The 20,083-nt window shown below is 38.3% G+C and overlaps 1 protein-coding gene across 7 annotated transcripts in view; it reads right to left on the reverse strand.

The window, feature by feature from the left end:
* DMD (dystrophin) overlaps positions 1-19,788 on the reverse strand; it is a 2,379,610-nt gene extending 2,359,822 nt beyond the window's left edge. For all 7 annotated transcript variants that reach the window (XM_045050793.1, XM_045050788.1, XM_045050791.1 and 4 more), the window contains exon 1: positions 19,567-19,788. In XM_045050793.1, the coding sequence (XP_044906728.1) occupies positions 19,567-19,648 (82 nt within the window). In that variant the 5' untranslated portion in view covers positions 19,649-19,788. The remainder of the gene's footprint in view (positions 1-19,566) is intronic.
* Between the last annotated feature and the right edge of the window lie 295 nt (positions 19,789-20,083).

The raw sequence follows: 20,083 nt of genomic DNA on the forward strand, positions 1-20,083 counted from the left end.
GAAGTTCCCCCACTACACGGCTCCAGTTCAGAAGAGACAAGTACTTCTGTGGTTTCCAAACATTCACATTATCACTGAAACGAGCAGCGTGCACTTGATCCGCCATCAAGGATAGCTATTTTCTATTCTACACGTGTTCAGCTGGGTTTTTATGGAGCTGCAAAGAACTTGTACATTGTTTCATCACCCAATTACAGATTTGTGCGGTTTTCATACTGATGATTAATAGACAGTTCAAAAAGCCTTCATTTCAGTAATTTTTGTTCACCTTTGTATTTAAAAGGCTAATTTTTAGATAGGTGAGAAAATAATGCTTTCCTAGGTATAATCATAATTTTTAAACTTTTTATTGTAGTAAAATATACCTAAGATTTATCATCTTAACCATTTTTAACTGTACAGTTCACTATTCAGTACATTCATATTGTGCAACCATCACCATCATCCATCTCAATGGCTCTTGTCATTTGGCAAAACTGAAACTATATACCCATTAAATACTTTTCCATTCCTTCTCCTCAACCCTGGCAGTCAGCATTCTACTTTTTGTATGGAGGATTCTGACTACTCAGTGTTCATCACTTAAGTAGAATAGTGCTTTTTTTTATTGGCTTATTTCACTTCACAAGGTCCCCTCAGTTAATCCATTTTGTACCATGTGTCAGAATTTCCTTCCTTTTTTAAGGCTGAGTAATTCCACCACAAAGCCAACTATGCACTTGCCCTGTTCAATGGCCAAGTGGTTTGCTGCCATGTTTTAGCTATTATGAGTAATGTTATGAACATGAACAATAGCCAAATTATGGCAAGAGCCTAAATGTCCATCAACAGATGAATGGATAAAGAAATTGTGGTTTATATACACAATGGAATACTACTTGGCAATAAGAAAGAATGAAATACAGCCTTTGTACCAACATGGATCAAACTGGAGAGTGTTATGCTAAGTGAAGTAAATCATACAGAGAAAGACAGATACCGTGTGTTTTCACTCCTATGTGGATCCTGAGAAACTTAACAAAAGACCGCGGGGGAGCCGAAAGGGAAAAAAAAAAAACAGAGAGCGCGCGCGCGCCAAACCATAAGAGACTCTTAAAAACTGAGCACAAACTGAGGGTTGATGGGGAGTGGGAGGGAGGGGGGGGGTGGGTGAGGGGTATGGAGGAGGGCTCCTGTTGGGAGGAGCACTGGGTGTTGTATGGAAACCAATTTGACAATAAATTTAACATTAAAAAAATATTTAAATGGGTGCTTAAGGTAACTTATTTCTTAAAGAGATGTAGGTACATGTTTAGACCAAGTTAGCAGCCATCTATAGGATACACCATAACAACTGTCAAATTTCTCTTAACCGTTGGACATAGCTATTGTGATAAACTCAATTATACTTAGAATTTTTGGGCATACACCAGCAGCATTAAAAGGGATGTGATTCCAAATAAACAGAGTTGAAATTGATGGGTTTTATTTCTTGCATAAGGAGAAGATTCAACGAAGCAGGCAAACTGAACCAAAGTTAATCACCACACTGTGTGGATTCCCAAAATACATACAGAACAGTAAAACCTATGCTAACAATAAAGAAGACAGACATAGGAAATAGGTTATGTTAGGTGGTAGATACAGGGTAATTTTGTCTGCACAATAAACCCTCAATTTTACACTGTGATTAATTATATTTCCTTTTTCTTGATGACACAGGCCACATACTGAACTAGAACAGTACTAGGAGGTGACATTTTACAGCTACACGTGCCCCGTTCTGGTGTATGAATTGTCCAAAGTGTGTATTTCTAATGTCCAAATTCTCTCAACCTTAAAAGGAAATTTAAGATGGTATGGAGACAAACTTCATTTTCCAAGTATTTAACCCCAAGCCTTTACTTCATGTTAGAAAATTCTCCATTTCACTGCCACAGAGTTACACACTCCAACAATCAGCCTTTTGCTAGGTTTATCAAACCATTTTAGGCCATCGTGCAAGTATTTTTTGCTCCTAAAAATTTCAATTCATTATCTGTCCTCCCCAGTACTCATTTTAACCTCCCATATTATTAAAAAAAAAAAAAAAAAAAAAACCTTAAGCATCAGGGGTTAATGTAAAGGGCATATTGGTTTTGACTCAACACCTGACAACTGCTACTCTACCATAATTCAGCCTACACACAAAAGATCTATAAGTCCCCAAGTTTAACACTCAGAGTACAGTAAATACCACAACTCATGCATCACATTCAATCTCTTAAAATTAATGGTTTAATGGAACAGTTTTATGTACCAAAGGCAAACAGAATTTACTCAAAATCTAAGTCATAGGCTATCTGGTGTATGTGTAAAAGGGTATCACAGGGTCTGGCAATGACAACCTTGCTATCTCTATCCACCACACCATTTGTTTGAGTTGCTGCTTGTGGAAAATTTCACAGTACACACTAATCTTTTAGATCTGAGGATAAGTAAGATTTCCCTACAAGGGTCATAAACTCCTAAAAACATAAATTACTCCTAACATATACTTACAGTGCTCTACATTTTCTTTATATAGTAGGGATTTATACAACATGATTAATAAAAATATTAACTTTAAAAAGAAATGTAGCCGATAGTGAATACTAAAACATTGGGAAATGCCCGTGAACAAAGTGTAGTAGTATTTGAATATCTAACGTTCCAACTTCCTAGCAAGGGTAACATTAACATTACTACACAGCATCAGGTGTTGAAACTGCCAATTTGAGTATTTACTGGTTCCCAAACTCATTGCTTGTAACATGAATCCCAGGATTTCGATCAATTAGACTATGCATATTACTTATTCTATTTTCAAGAGCGACTCGTAAGCAGACACACACACACACACTCCATGCCAAAAGCTCAAAGACCCCTTAGATTTCAACCACATGTCTATGCATGTTCTGAACCCGACTCCTGGAAAGGTGTCCATTTGGTTAAACATCTTGCTTATGTGTGATGTTTTTAGTTCATTTTTAAGCTCGCTTCCTCTCAAGTGGCTTGTAATACATTTTTCTTTTATTCCAAATCTCCTGTTTGTCCTGATTTAAGGCTCAGGGAAACAAATTTCTGGGCAAAGCCTGGGGGGAAAAAACCCCTATCCTCACATGGAACCACTACTGAGAATCCTTGTGGCTTATTAGAGAATGTGTGGGTACATTCTTTACATCATTAGAGTCTAAGGACAGACCTAAAGGTAGGGCTTCCACTGATAGGGTTCAGCTCTTGACATGGCTTTACCTCAATCACAAAGCACATGTCTTCAGAAGGAAGAAATTTTAAAAAATGCTTGCAACTTAATGGTACAGAGATATTCCCTATTTCTTTGAAAACTGAAACTACAGATAGACCAGAGCAAAGAGTGAAGCACTCACAACCTCCCTATCCACACACTGTCCCCCATTGCTTCCAGACAATCTCTCCCACATACACACTTGATATTGTGTTGTCTCCATACACCCATCACATGCTGATTCCTCATCAGGTTGGTCAATGAATTGAGAAATGCATCACTTGTTTCTATAAGCTTATTGTATTTTATTGCATAAACAGAAGTTGAATTACTCCTATTTACAGCTTATTAAAGAATCTGCAGAAAACCTTTTAACTGCAGTCTTTTGTAGTTTGCACCTGACTTTTCAATGTTTGCTGGCCATGCAATCAAATACAATTTATCTTAACTTTTTCATCGAACAAACCCAGTAATTCTTTTGATTTTTATTCCTGCTCTCATTATGACTTTTTGTTTATCATATTCATCTTTTTTTTGTGGTGGGATTCTGTCTTTGACAATTTGTGTTTAAATAATGAAAACATATTTCACTTGGTAAAGAGCTGAATTTTACCTTTTAATGTCAATTCACTTAATATCATTTAAGAACTATGTTAATGTCTTAGGTCGTATTTTGCAATTACGATTAACCTTTAAAGATGGGGCCTTTTTTTTAACAGTGATATTTCTAGTTCTGGGTACTTTCTTCATCCTGTCTCCTTAATATTCATTATTGTAAAATTACATGGCAGCCAAGAGGAACTTTACTTTTAGAAAAAAGGCAGAGGGCCATATTTGTATGAAACAACACAAACCATAAATTACCATATTTATTTAGGCAAGCAGGACCAAAGTTATTTATAACTATGTATTAATCAGTAATAACATTTTTAAGATGTCTGAGCATATGCTTACTATCTCAGGTCTGGGCTGTCATGAAACTTTTATTGTCTATAAGAAATGCTAGTTTTCCAGGATATAAACTTTTGCTTCCTAGAGAGCAGAGCACATTTTGAACATGTTTTCAATAAGACTTCATTTTCTGATAATGGCAATAATACAGATGTGCAGTCCCACTCTTTCTGCCCTAGGCCAGACACCTTTGGATATTACAGATGTTTCATTCTCAAGGATTTTTCAACTGATTTTAAAAGTAGATTATACCTAATTAAAATTCAGATCTGCTATTTGAAAATTTTTAAAGATAGTGGTACATAATCAAACAAATGAATGCTCTGAGAGGTAGGATGGGAAAGAATTGACAAGGAGGCCGTTAATAAGCTCCTATAGAGAGCTATGAGGATTCTATATACAGGGCGGGCCTCTTGAGAACAAAAATCCTTCCAACCCAGGAAACATTCAGTAAGAAAACATGTTCGGGAGGCAAGGGTCAATCTTGAGTCAATGAGGAGAAACAAACGGTGATAACCATGTACATTCCATTATTATACCATCCACTTTATCATTATATCTTGGTCCTAATAGTGATGCATCTGATGGCTAAGCATACAATGGGCTGTTCTGGTACCAAACAGAGGATTAAAAGGTCTAAGTCTACTCTTTTTTCCTCTCACGCCTAACGTTATTTTTGAATAGACAACTGATTTACTGACTTAGTACTACAGATGGGGTCACTAGAAATCCCACTCTGAAAGGGAGTTTAGGTTGTTTGGTAAGGAGGGCTCTTGGTTTCAACACCTACAGAGCAAAGAGGAAAGATGCAGAAATGCTCGGAAACAAACTCACTACACAATCCGCCGCCACAGCAGCTTTGCCAACCCACCAGGAAGCCCTCAAGCTAGAATGGCGATACTGAGTAGTCTCACATAGGTCTGTGATGAGAAGGCTTTTAAGTTCCCACACAGATCAGTCCTCCAAGGAGGTCAACCCTAGGGAGTAGCAGGAGCTGAGGCAATCCCCAGAGCGGACACCTGAGGGCCCTCTATCAACAGCAATTTCCTCCATTTGGGTAAAACCTCCTATAAAAGGGTGAGCCTGGCAAAAGATCACACCATCAATCGCACGGAGATTATGCACAAAATACAGCGAATTTCCCCGAGTCCCTTCACAGTTACCATTTTTCCTCTCAAAATGAAAATATAAAAAAATTGATGGGTGAAATACATTCCTAACTTTCTGGCTGGACTCTAGAGGGCAACTCCAAGTTTCATCTTTTATTTGCCTTTAAATTGTACTGCTTCTAAGGACTTTGAAAATCACGTTAGGAGTCATTTAAAAATTGTTCTCTTTAAATATGCACTCTTCAGAGTAAAAGATTTTGAGTCCACTATTCAAAAATATTACATAAAATATGTATTAATTTATACATGTGCACACATGTATATTACAAACCTTATTAAGCTGTTAAAAAGATGGTTTCTGAATAGACACAAAGTCCCCAAAAGTGTCTTTCTCTTAAAAGCACAAATGTCTTTCATAAATACCAATCCGGATTCCTGCTTTGTTTCCAAAAAGCAAGTCCTTTAAACCACCTCAAGACCACCTTATTTCATCCTTTCCTGAACTTCAAAAAAACAAAAAAACAAAACAAAAATCCAAACCCTTCAGAAATTGATCTGCATCCTACTTCACTGTTACCTAATTCTATACGCTGTGCTCTTAGCCTGCTGGCCCCACCCATTTCCTTTGGATAAAGCCACACATGACTATTTGGCTTTCTTTTCCCATTTCTTTTGCCCACACCTATCACAGGCTCCCTAAGATTATCTTTCATTTTCGGTCAAGGCGTGGCTCTGATACTGGCTAATAGTTATTTCAACTATAGAATCAAATTACAACACAGACCTGCCAGATCTCCCTATTCCTAGTTTGGAGTTACTTACCCAATATCATATTGGGTACATGCTCATCTCAGTTTGGTAAGAGGCATACTGTGAGTGTTCAATAGGTATGTTGATTATTGAGGTTATGAAGCCATACGTAAGCAAACTTTACCAACTGTCACTTTGGCTTTAATGCCATGCCATTCTGCTCCTTGGTATATGACCTCCGAACTCAAAATTCTACTAAGAAAAAAAGAACACTAGCCTAGTACTTTAGAGTGGGTTTGAAAGAGTAAGAAATCTATGAAAGGACTAAGACAAGGAAAAGCATGGAGAAGCAGGAATATGAAAATAACATTTCAGAACCAATCACAAGATAGTTTTGTTTTGTTTTTTTTTAAAGGGATATAGAGGAAATATTTCTTTGTGTCAAGTTGGTGGGAATGAGAAGAGAGACTTCAAAGTTCCCTACTTAATTGGTATCACTGGGGTTTCATCAGCCTACTCAGCACATCAGTTCTCACCAGAAGATGGAGGTCAACACCATGTAACAGTACGAACATGTGATTTAAGTCAGCCCACAACTTTTTGTAGACCCTCTACATCTTAGTAACAAACCACAGGACAGTCTTCATCTTCAAAAAAAAAAAAAAACAAAAAACAAAAAACAAAAACAAAAAACAAATACAAAACACTACATTGATCAAAGAAAAAAATCCACAAGTGCATTAAGTTGCCAAAAATAAAAATTCATTGAATTGATAACAATATCGTTTAAGCGAATATTTCAAAGGACTCTTACATGTTTATTTCATTCTATATTCCATAAACACTGGCAAAATTATAGCTGTCAGTACTTATGATTTTCACAGGGAAATCACAAGAGAGTGTATTACAGACACTGATTTTTTTTGCCTAAAAAATAATTACTACAACTAAATGGCAGTTTAAGCTTTGGCCTTTAGGAACATGAAAACACAAAATAAAACCATGATTTATCCTATGAATTAACATACCTTGCCTTATCCTTCTGTATAATTAAAGCACATCCAAGATGCAGATTTTTAATTACCTTTTAACTTGATTTGTTCAAATGTCCACCAATATTTTTAAGAAGATACTGGCAATGGTTTTATTATTCTTTTAATGTTTATTTTTGTGAAAGGGGGAGACACACACATACACACACACACACACACACACACACACACAGAGTGTGAGTGGAGGAGGGACAGAGAGAGAGGGAAACACAGAATCCGAAGCAGGCTCTAGGCTCTGAGCTGGCAGCATAGAGCTTGACACGGGGCTTGAAGCCACAAACAGCAAGATCATGATGTGAGCTGAAGTCAGACGCTTTACCTACTGAGCCACCCAGGGGCCCCTGCATTGTTTCGATTTAATGAATTATTTTATACATAGAATTTTAACCCAAATCTTTAAGTATGTGTAACATGACCATCATTCTGAACCCAACTGTAATTAACAAAGTGTTGGAGAACAGCTACTCTGTTATAAAACATGTAGTTCTAGGAAATGAATTTCTCACATTGGACTAGCTACAATTAATAGTGGATTTTCTCATGGGGTTCATTTTGAAAATGTTCTTCGTAAGAGAATTCCATTGTGATTGAAAACCAGCCTATTCCCAAACCTATAGTTAGTTCTATGACTTCACTAACTTTCCATAAAGTTAAGAAAATGCATTTAGAGATCTTACAGTGATTCACATAGGTTAACTAATAATGTATTTTACCTTATATATAACTTAGGTCATAGCAAACACTATCAAGTCTGCCTCTCAATTTTAAAATCTCTCATGTCATAAATAGGAGAATAGATTTAATACCATTATTTTATCAGGACCAAGAAACCTATTAGAGTTACAGAATTCATTGTTTACATTTGCAGATAAATTCTCAAATTTATATTGCTTTTTAAAAAAAAATGTACATAATGCTCAAAATACCCTCCAGTTCGGGGGCACCTGTGTGGCCCAGGTGTCTGAGCGTCCGACTTCGGCTCAGATCATGATCTTGCCGTTTCTGTGTTCAAGCCATGTGTCAGGCTCTCTGCTGACAGTGAGAAGCCTGTTGGGGATTCTCTGTCCCCATCTCTGTTCCTCCCCTGCTTGTACGATCTTAAAAAGAAAAAAAATTTAAACATGAAAAAAAATACCCTCCAGTTCAAATCACTCAGCAGCCTTACATACTGGTTCATCTGCACCCTCAAAACTGGTTCCAGTCACACACCTTTATCTATCATACTACCGAGTTCAGACATTTTCCACCTTCTGTCTTTCTGATACCACAACCATTATACGTATTCCTTCTCAGGTTTCATTTTATGTTTTCTTAATCTAAGTATTTCTTTCTCTATGTAGTTCTGACTGATCAGGAATCAATGTAGTCCCTGTCGGTCCTTTAAAAACAGAAGCAAACTTTTAACAAAATTTAAATCCTTTCACATAATTATGTAACCAATTCAGGGTACAAACCACATTTATGAGGCATATTTTATGAAAAACATCTTTTCATGAGTGTATGTGAGATCTCACCTCCAACTCTCCCCACAGTCTACTACACAGTAGCTTCCAAGACTCTGGGGACATGGGCAGCCAGCCTTTTTTGAATCCCACCTGGAGGATTCTAACATACCAACTACATCTGACTGAAACAATTATCATTAAAGAAAATATAATGTGGTGATAGGTTTATATTACACTGATGTACAAAATCACACACTAGTATGTACATTAGGTTTATACTCCCATGTCTGTATCACCACACTTATAGATCACATAGCATCTATGAATACGAAACACTTTTACCCTGTTTATACAGAACACGTATTGGTACTATTATACCTTGTGTCAAAGCACTTATGTATCAACATATACATGGATGCACCAATGTCTATGTTAGCAGTTTAGATAAGGGTTACTTATGTGATTTTTATTTCGGCTATATTCCGTCAAATTTTTAGAACATTCTCTACAAATCATTACAGAAATTATTTGCTATTTTTAAAAAATCAGAATGTCATAACCAGGATGATTGTCATCAGGGACTAGGACCTTATAGCCCATTAGAGGAAACATCTAGCAGTGTAGAAGGCAAGGGTTTTTCCAACCAGATAGACAAGTTAGCTGGAATCAATCAATCGATCACTGGGTTGATATACTTTAATTCATACATACTTACACTCTCCACTTTCTATTTCCCAGATTAAGCTCTATGAAGCAATCCACAAAAAGCTTCTCAAAAAATAAGTAAACGAAAAATAATTTTGCACAATTTCAGTCTCCTCTTGAACTTCCTACTATGCACATAAGCCTAAGATTTCAGCAATTTGGCATTAAGAAACTTGCTAACTCTGTTTAATCCATGTGTCCCAACTTTACTTGATCAACGTGTATTCAAAAGAGGGAATAAATGTTCCAAGAAATACAAATTTGCTAATATTCTAATTCAACACAGGACAATTTAATCAACACTTTTAAAAATGGACATATTCTGGGTGGCTCAGTCAGTTAAGCACCCGACTCTTGATTTCAGCTCAGGTCATAATCTCAAAGTTCATGGGATCAAGCTCCAGGCACTGTCAGCATGGAGCTTACTTGGGATTCGCTCTCTCCCCTCTCACTGCCCCTTATCCCATTCACAGGCTAGCTCTCTCAAAATAAACCAACTTTAAAAATTTTTTTCTTAAATGAGCATATTGTGGTAGACAGCAGAATATTAGAGTAATTTTGGCTGGCGAGCTTGCTTTTTAGGAATTTAGGGTTTGTCAAAAAAAATTGTAACAAAAATGCATTTGTTAAATAAACATTCTATAGTGAATCTACTCTTAGTGGCTAAGTGTATGCTTGAGGGATTTGGGGGCAGAAGGAGGCTCCACTACACCCCTGGCAATGCAGAATAGCCAGGGCAAACACTTGATTTGGGCAAACACCATAACCAAGAACTTGAGCCATCTGTATCACCTGTTCATCTGTGATATCAAATACACACATACACATAATATTGGCTATACTGGAATGAAATATTAATTTAAAAGGAGAAGACATATGGAGGAGACAGAATTTATGATCAAGCTCCAGTTAACAAATACTCATGTCTATAGAGGTCTTCAGTCAATTCAACTGCCTTGGCCCTCTCCTTTCAATGTACAGATGGGGGGTTAAACCAATAGGATTTAAGGACCACTCCTATTTGTGTCACAGGGACATAGACTACAGGAGCAACTCCATCTGCAATGGTTCTGAAGAGTCCTGTAGCATCATTTCCTAAGACAAAGAACTTCTCACTCCTTCATGGTTTTAACTAACCAGCGATTGCTCATCAATTCCTTCCTACCTTTGGTCATAGAGCACTGGTGGTAGTAGCGTGGTCCTTATATCAACAGCCCTTGGGGAACTTGCGAGAAATGCCAGTTCTCATAATTCACTCTGCAAGTGCTGGGTGAGAAACTGAAGGCGAGGCACATCGATCTGCATTTTAAGCCCTCCAGAGCATTCTGGTACACACTTAAGTTTGAGAGCCAGTGCAGTAGATAAAGAAGACAGAGATCTGTCCTGGATATTTCTAAGAACTCTAGCAGAGAGTCCTTTTATCAGCTCACAAAACTCATTTCAAATGAGCCAAAAAATTTTAAACGTAGAAGTTAGGTTGTAAAAATCAACTGCAAGCAGTCCAAAATTTACACAAGATTTAACCGAATATTGCACTCAAAGTTGGCATAATGAAACTTGGAACATATTTCCCCATGGGCCTAAAGCTACAGAATTGTGGCAAAGGAATGAAGCCATTCCAAAGGAGTCTATTTGTACCATAATTAAGTTGAAATACAGTATTCAGAGCACTCACTTTATTTCTGAGAGGAGTGACAACAAGGTTTAAGAAGGAAACAACCAGGTTAAAAGAGGAAGGAAATAGATGAACTAGGAGGAGAAATATTTACTCCCCTCTCTTCTTGGTATATTCATAATTATAGGGACAATGCAGAAAAAAAAAATCGTCAATTTTCTTTCACTACATTCAAACTACCTACATAGATCACAATCCTAACTTTTATCCAAGTCTCCTTTACCACAGAGCTTCAATCTCTCCCCCAATTTCCAGGGTCTTAAGGTACAGTATGTATATTCTGCTTCTAAGCTTTCAAACTGGTGAAAAAAATGCCTCATGGGTTCAAGTAGGAAATAAAATATAGGAAATACAGTAAAGAGTAGTGTTAAATATTGCTCCAATATTAGAGTACTGAAGCTCTAATGAATTAGAGGTGCATGTTCTAAGGAATCTCGTCTCCTTTTTTGACAGTACATGTCAAACAAAACACATCCTTAGGCTTAATTTACCAAGTTACCTGCCAGTTTGTGACCTCTAGGTCTAAGAACACTTCAACCTAATCCCACCCCCAATTCTAATTTGGGCAATGAAGGATCAATGTGAGAAAGAAAGCTATTGAGGGGCACCTGATTGGCCCAGTCGGTTAAGCTTCCAATTCTTGGTTTCGGCTCAGGTCAGGATTGCACAGTTCATGGGTTGGAGCCCCACATCGGGCTTCGCGCTGATGGTGTGGAGCCTGCTTGGGATGCTCTCTGCCTCTCCCCCGCTTGCTCTCTCTCAACATGATAACTTTAAAAATATTTAACAAAAAAAAAAAAAAAAAAAAAGGAAACTACTGAAGTTAATTATTTCACATTTAGGTGACAATGTTCAGGCTACTAACAGTCTTCTACATTCAGGTAGCTACTCATAATTTTCAGATTAATCTCTATTCTAATTCATGAGTCCTCTTAGCTCTTATTTTTATCACAACTGTGAAAATAAAGGCAAACTTCACTCCAATAGACCACGATGACCTAAGGGGGAGCTGTCCCACTCAAGGTCAATTACAGGAAAAATGATCAATTATAGGGCCCAACATTATTAGAATCCTCAGCAGGAAATAATCATCAAGGACAGGCCCCAATAGGACAAAGATGTACATGCCATCTATCACAAGACACCAACTACCCTGGAACAGCTCTTGCTTTTCTACAGTGGACTTTTGTTCAAAACAATCCTTCTCAACTTCCTCCCCTTTTGTCCATAAAACATTCTCTCCTTTGTCTACTGGACTTGCCTATGATTGTACCTTAGTATAAACATGCCGAGTTAAAAATATGCTATTGCCAAATAAACCCATTTTTGCTGGTAAAAAAATTGACAGTTATATTTTTAAGGTTAACACAGATTTAACAGAATTTGAATGGTATTTTCAGAGTATCTTGAAGAGGGGTATAGAATGACCTTTGCAGGTGTAAATCATTGAGAACCACCCATGACCTTTCATATACTATAATCATAGAAAAGAAAAAAAAAAAACCAGCAGTCTTCAACAGTTGCTACAGAGCCAACAACCTGGCAAGGTTCCTGTGATGATCAAAAAACAAAAGGCAAGTTGAAAAACAAAAACACAGGGGTTTGGAACAGCAAGATGGCATCACATGCATTGTTGTGCCCCTTCTCCAAGCTGCTGGCTCCAGCCAGTCTCCCAAGCAGCAATTCAGCATGGTCAAAGTTCTATGTTCAGGAGTCATCACATGACAGACCTGACTGGCTGAAGGTTGGATAGACCTTAGACAACTGTCTTCTTGCAGATTTAGCTCAAACAACACAGTAAAGATGCTTTAGGGTATAAAAGATGGGTTGGAATAAAATATTCAAACAGTAATACAGTATGCTCCATATAGTGATTATACCAGTTCCTTTGGATTCACCAGTATGTGGAGTTGTAAATGTGGGAGAAAAAGTTCTGTGTATATATGTCAAATCACCATATGGGTTTTGTGTCATTAAACGGAAAAAAAAAAAGCACACCAAAAAATACAAGCATAAGCTTTTCCAAACTTCTGAAAACAGCAATTCTCCTTAGAATTCCTGGAAAAGGCACACACCTGGAAAAGGCAGGTCCACATCTCCTCAACAAAACAGAGTTTCTGTAAGAAGCACCTAGACATTTATACTTCAAAATTTTTTCTAGATAGTTACATTGCTCACTACAGAGAATTAGAGCCAGGAGCACCATAGCTACGTCTGCCTCTAAATTTATGCACATGTAATTGTAATTCCCACTTGTGTTTTTTTAAGAACCTAATATTCTTTAATTCACAAGAACATGTAACTAGGGGCGCATGGGTGGCTCAGTCGGTTGAGCATCGGACTTTGGCTCAGGTCATGATCTCACAGCTCCTGATTTCAAGACCTGGGTCAGGCTCTAGGCTGACAGCTCAGAACCTGGAGCCTGCTTCATATTCTGTGCTCCCTCGCTCTCTGCCCCTCCCCCACTCGCCCGGTTTCTCTCAAAAATAAAAAAAAAAAAAGGAACATCTAACTGTAGCTATCTAGTGACTTGCCCACCAGATCACACTACCACCTTTTTGCTCTTTAAAATTCAGTTCCCCCCACTTTATTTTTTTAAAGTTTATTTATTTATTTTGAGAGAGACAAACACAGCATGAGCAGGGGAGGGGCAGAGAGACAGGGAGAGAGAAAGAATCCCAAGCAGGCTCTGCACCGCAGCACAGAGCCTGATGTGGGACTCGAACTCATGAAACCATATCAGGACCTGAGCCAAAAGTTAGTCAGAGGCTTAACCTGAGCTACCCAGATGCCCAGAAATTCAGTTCCCCTTTAATCTTTAGCAAACTCATACCACCTATTTAATCCTTATTACTATTTGCTTTGAGTAAGAAGTCCTTTAAATTAAGTACATTCGTGTAGAATTACTCTATTTTAAATATATTGAAGCCACAATGTCTTTTTCCCATTTTCTACTCATTTTTGTGATGGTTTGACCATCCCTCAGGGTAAGTGATGATAATGGAACTCTCCTACCCTAAATAATACAAAATCAGAATTTATAACTCCTCCTCAGTACTTGAAATGATGTTACAAGGGGCAGTCATAACTGGGTAATATGGTGAAGGGACAGGGACGAAGGGGGCATTTTGCAGTCAAATCTGCTTCTCAAGTGAGTCAGGTTTTAGTTACTATAATGACAGAACAGGTCCTCATGGTGTTCTCAAATGGTCATTCCAATCAGCTTTTATGGATTAAAACATAGTTCTGTATGTATCATTGCCATGTACACACTAGTCTTGGGCATGCCTGTAGTTGTCAGTAAAATTATGTCCATTCTCAAAATAGCATGTCAGTTTCATGGGATAAGACAGATCAAGTTTCAGTGGAGAACAAAATTGAAAGGGTGACATAATGTCCCTAAACTAGGGACACAGTCTCAGCTCTTCAATCTCTAAGTCCATAGGTTGTGATGGGCTTCACCTGTTTTAAGGGCATGAGAACTGAGATCTCACGACCAAACCCTAACTTAAGTTTACCATTGCATAAACCGAAGACCTGAGGGTCTAAGTAACACTTTTGTTACCAGGACAAAAGCCCCCAAACGCTAAGAAGTGAACCAAGTACATCAGTTCCTGTAACTGAATACCCCAACACCATTTCCATTCCCTTACCCAAATTCATTAGAGGCTATAAAAGCCCGATATTCACAATCTTAGCATCATCTGCATTGAAAGATGGCCATGTAACACAGCATTTGCTGTGAGACATAAGCAGCAATCTGCTGGAGGGAGTCTTCAAGAGATACCACCGGTAGTTTTCTTTTTCTTTCTTCTGGCCTCAAGTGGTACCTCACCAACAGTTGTCAACTGGTCATCAGAAAGAAAATGCCAAGACAATCACAGAGCATCAGCTCTGATATCAGAGATGCCAAACGAAAACCACAAGCAGGCTCCCTGCAGGTATCTTGCTATGTAAATCGTAGTAGCTGGTTATTCTGCAATCTTCCCTAGAATGCACATCTAACGGATATACAAATTCAACATAATAAATTTTATCCAATTATATATCTCATCATTGGTATTTCTAGTATTATGTTCAATATTTAATAACTACCTCTCCAAAAAGAGAAAAAAATCCCTCAATAGTAGCATTGGCTCTTTTCTGTGATATAAATAACCCCACCATAGTATCAATATCCCACCATGGTAATTTCAAGAGACCAACATGAGGTCACTGAACTTGAAGACAGGAGGAGATTCACTCAACTGGCTCTCATGAGCAAGTGCAAACCAGCACATCCATCGCTGGACACTTCTATAACTAACCACATTTTGACTAAACTATTAGAATTCATTAGTGTTATTTTCAATTTCATTGTAATGGAGAACAGACTTTCTACACAGAAAGGTAGAGCTCAGAACCAGTGAATGTCAAGATAAATTGGCTAAATTACACTGGAAGCAGCCATCAACTTTATGCAAAACTAAGTAGAAACTTAGAAGTTGTCTTCAGTCTCAAGCCAAATGTACTCACTAATTCACTATTAAATTTTCCCATTTTCCTCCTTAGGGGAAAAAAGAGAATCTAATTCACTCTCATATCAGAGAAAATGTAATTGATTTGAAAACAATATTGGTGTAATGTTAAGTAAGTCGCATGCAAACACGTTCTAGTTCCCACAAATTTCCACGGCTCTATCTGTAATCCAGAAGGAGAATCGAAGTTTCTCTGGTCTCTTAGCCCTTGGGTCTATTTTTGCAATAGGGAGGCTGTCATACCCATTACCTAAAACAGAATAAAACTTATTTAGTAGAACCTATTTTAGGAGGTGTTATCTGTAAAAAGTATTCCCTCCCATTTCCTTAGCAAGGTCTCTCTGGAGAAGAAACCTTGTATATTCAAGCACAGCAAAATTCTAACACTCACGTTTTGGGTTTCTTAAGTACCAAAACAAGTCTTCAACAACCAAGTTCAATTAATTACCCCAATCCTTTAGGATGATAGAAGCATTTAATTTTCCTGGGTTAAGTAAGTACAGGCTTTATTACCATAGTGATTTTTTAGTTATTAAATGGCCTAGCAAGAAAATATTTCCAAATGAATTAATTGCTAGTTCTGACAGAATGTTTATTCAAAATGTCTTCTAATTTCTTGAGTTTCTCTTGTAAAATCCCCAATATGGTGGACCATTTTGATTCTTGGGTTTATCCTGTGACTATTTAATTGTTTACAGCAGACTAAGGTAAGAGCATAATTTCAGAGCATTAGCTCAAAAAGAAAAAAATTAGGTTCACTTACATTGTATTGTTGTTTTGTTTTTGTTTTTGTTATTTTTATTGTTTTTAAGGAGGCTCCATCCCACAACCCTGGAATCATGACCTGAGCCAAAATTAACAGTCAGAAGCTCAACCAACTGAGCCATCCAGGTGCCATCTTGTTGTTTTTAGGAAGGACAGTTAAAATACTAAGTCAAGTGTGTTTTAAAATAGTTATTTTGCCTAACTTTAATCTATTATTCTGTACAATAATTTCCTTATAACCACTATAGATAGGCAAAATCAGATCAAAGCTCTGATAGAATAATCTTCCACAGCTGAAATTTGGAACAAAATATGGAGTCTATCAAAGCAAATTTGGTCACCAAAATGATCTGGTTATAGCAGACTCCAAGATCAGACCAAGAATAATCTTAAAAAAAAAAAAAAAAGTATAAAGCAACTGCTAAAAAATTAAAGCAAAAGCTGGGTAACTAATTTACTTCTGAAAGGAAACACCTATACCTCAGGGTTCAAGAGGTTAAATCTTTCATGACACAAATCCATAGGTACACTTTACTCAATTATTCGTGTATTATTCTGTGCCAGTACAACATCTAAAGATGCCAGGAGATGCCAAATGAATATAAAACACAAAGAAGTCATGAAAGGAATCATGGCTAGTTCAATTTACATCTGGTTTAAAAAGATTAACAGCATGGGGCTGTTTATGTTATATTGAGCTATTTCTAATTAAAAGAAAGCATACTCAATCAATATGAGATCAAGTGCCCCTATCTGCGGTATCCAAACAGGAATCGACAGTTATAAACATACTGTATTGAAATGCTTTATATGCTGAGATTTCCCCTTTAAGATGTATGAAAATCATCTGAAAGAGTAATCTCTCGTTTGGGTTATTCATTCTGGAACAACATACAGTTTTCACCCCAAATATAGGACTCTTCATGGGTATACTCTCATGATTACTGAGGTCATATATGTAAACCATAATCACATCAAAGTAGTGCCCCTTGTGGAAATGGGTGAAGAATATACAGTTGTGACAGGACAAAGTTATAAATGATAGAATCAAAGTTCTCCATTGGTTGTGACTTCACAGCAAATGAACCAAGATGACTGGATAAAAAATCAATCTGAAAGAGAGTATGTTTGTGTCCTCAATTTTTCCAAGAAAATTCTGATTATAAGGGTACGGAACGACCCTAATAGTGCCGCTAAAAGTGTAATTAAATTTCTTACGTTGACTTTATTTTTATATCCTTCAAGGCATTTTAATAACACTTTAAAATTTCTCTTACCACGTAACTATGTCTACAAACCAACTTAGGAGAGAGAAGGGCTGGGGGGGACGGGGTGGTGGAAACAGATACAGCCCATGTAACAGGTTTTTCCATTTGCTTTGTTTGGCATCACAGCCCCACCACATTATGCTTCCCAAAGCAGAACAATTGACTACAAAAAGCGTTCATTAATAGCAACCACCCCTTATGCCTCAGAATTAAGCAAACAAAATCAAAACCCATCAAAAAAAAAAAAAAAAACCACCTTATGAGACAAAAACCCTCCGTTTATAAAGATACAGAAATTAAAATATTCAAGGAGAATTTTCTTTTTTACTTAATGGCCTCTAACCCCTTAAAGGGAAGGGCCTGTCAAAAAGATATAGGTTGATGTCAGATAAACCTGTTGCACCTAGCAGTCACTCCCCCACCATTTCCTCAAGTTCTAATTAAAGCTCAATTTCACAAAAGTAAAAAATAAATCACATTTTTAAAAAGTGACTCTCAACTGTGTGGCTAATACAGAACACGAAGTTATATAAAGATAGATGGAGTTTTCTTTAGAGACGGAGTCGACAACACACGAACCTGGTTTTGAGAAAAGATTTTAGATCTTTTTCTCCTTCTCTGACAGGCTGGCAAGGGCAGAAGCACAATGGTAAACAGAGTTACCCTGTAAAATTAACCCGTAACACATTTTTTCCCCAAAATACTCTAACAGGTTTGTAGTAAATACCCTTCTGCATATTTCAAATACAGCGCCATGTTGCTATGTAATAAAATGCATAAACAGCGACTTTAACACAATGTATGAAACTACCCCATTTTTTTTTTTCCAAACTATTATCTTAGGGTAACTACTTAAAGCCAATTCTGTTATCCTAGAGACTGGATAGATTATGGTGTTCCAGGTAAGAAAGTTGACCATTTTTCCCTTTGAAATCTGAAAAGCATGTCAGGCTATTAATTGGATAAGGACAAGAAAATAAGTGTGGTTTTAAATTTGGTAAGAACAACTATTTCTCTCAGCCACTCTAACAGGCACCATTCTTTTTTCACATACAGGCGTCATGACCAGTTCCTACTACTTAGGAAGAGAAATCCTGGTGTACAATCTTCTAAATCCTTTGCTGGTCTGTTGTTTACCCAACTCCTGTGTTTTTAGTCATTTTTGTTTTCTACTCTAATATTTCCTTTAACCTCACTTCAGAAATATATTTGGACAGTGACTATCCTCTATCTTCTTCACCATCCAGAAATATATGTAAAGAAATCTTCAATGATCCTGTTATTTTGCTGCCCACAATCTGGTGCATTTGCAAGGTTAAGAGCAGCAGATTCAAGCAGCTGAAACTTCATCCTTTGGGAAAGCTTAACAGCTGCTTCCATTTGCAGCTTTACCGACCTATCCTGGTTTACAAGCGTTTGCTTATGTAGGCCAGACTACCAAACACCAGAAGATTCATTACAAATGAAATTTACACATGGGGGGGAAGGGGAGAGGCGCACTATGGAAGCCGTGCAAATACCTCAGACTTTTCGTTCCTGCTGCTTTACTGCTTTTCAACTTCTACAGTTAGACTCCAGGCACGCAACCCTGACATTTTCTCCACGCGAAACTTCAAGCTTCTTAACTCTCCACTTGGCCACACCCAGACAAGGCATGCCCTCCTCACACCTCCCCTCCGTCCTTCCTTCAAAAAAGCCGGGACAATATTTAAGTGGGTCTGTTCATTCTTTTACGTTTAATTTTTAAAACAAGTTACCATTCTACAATAAAACTGATATCCGGTGGCTTGCTTTGAAAAACAAAGAAGAAACAAAAATCCCTCACCAATACCCACTTGGCGCAAAAGGAAAACTTGAATTTCTGCCTTCCCGGACAGCAACACCCCCACCTCCCGCGGGCGCGCCCCGCATAGTCCCCCGCCTTCCCCACGCAGGCGGGGGCGCGGTGACAGTCCCCTACTGCTCCTCCGCTCGGCGCCACAACTTTCCGAAAGCCTATACTAACTTCCAGGGCACAGCCTGGGTGGAGAGCAGCGGGATACGCCATATACCCCCACACTAAAGAGAAAGACAACGAGATCCTACCAGCGCGACTCTTGATGACGTCGGTGAATCCTTCCCCAGCGGCATCTTCCCGGGTCTGCTCCGGACCCCTCGGCTGAGCCATAGCCACCCGCCACGTGTCCCGGCTCCCCCACGCCCCAAACTTTGGGAGGCAGGTGGGTCCGCGCGGTCCGCCTGAAGCTCTCGAAAGCACGTAGCTTGCTGGAGATCCGCGGTGTCTGAGCGCGGATTTCTCTCCTCCCCGGGCCCACAGCCACGGAAATAGGGATGCGTGGGGAGGGGGTGGGGAGTGATGGCGAACTGGAAAATACAAACACCGACACCTGGGTTGGTTGGAAGGGGTGCCGTCAAAACGCACAGCCCATGCTTGGAGAGGAGGAAACAGGTGCTGTTCCCAGCTCCTGACTCTAAAATAGAGTGGGCGAGGCCTGCAAGGTGAAAGCTGAGGAGGGACCCGGTGGTCAATAAATCCACAAGCGAGTTGGAGACTCGCTTTTCCACGCTGCGCAGAATCGATGCAAAAACAGGAGCAATTAGG

The sequence above is a fragment of the Felis catus genome, chromosome X (genome assembly GCF_018350175.1).
Source record: "Felis catus isolate Fca126 chromosome X, F.catus_Fca126_mat1.0, whole genome shotgun sequence".
NCBI lineage: Eukaryota > Metazoa > Chordata > Mammalia > Carnivora > Felidae > Felis > Felis catus.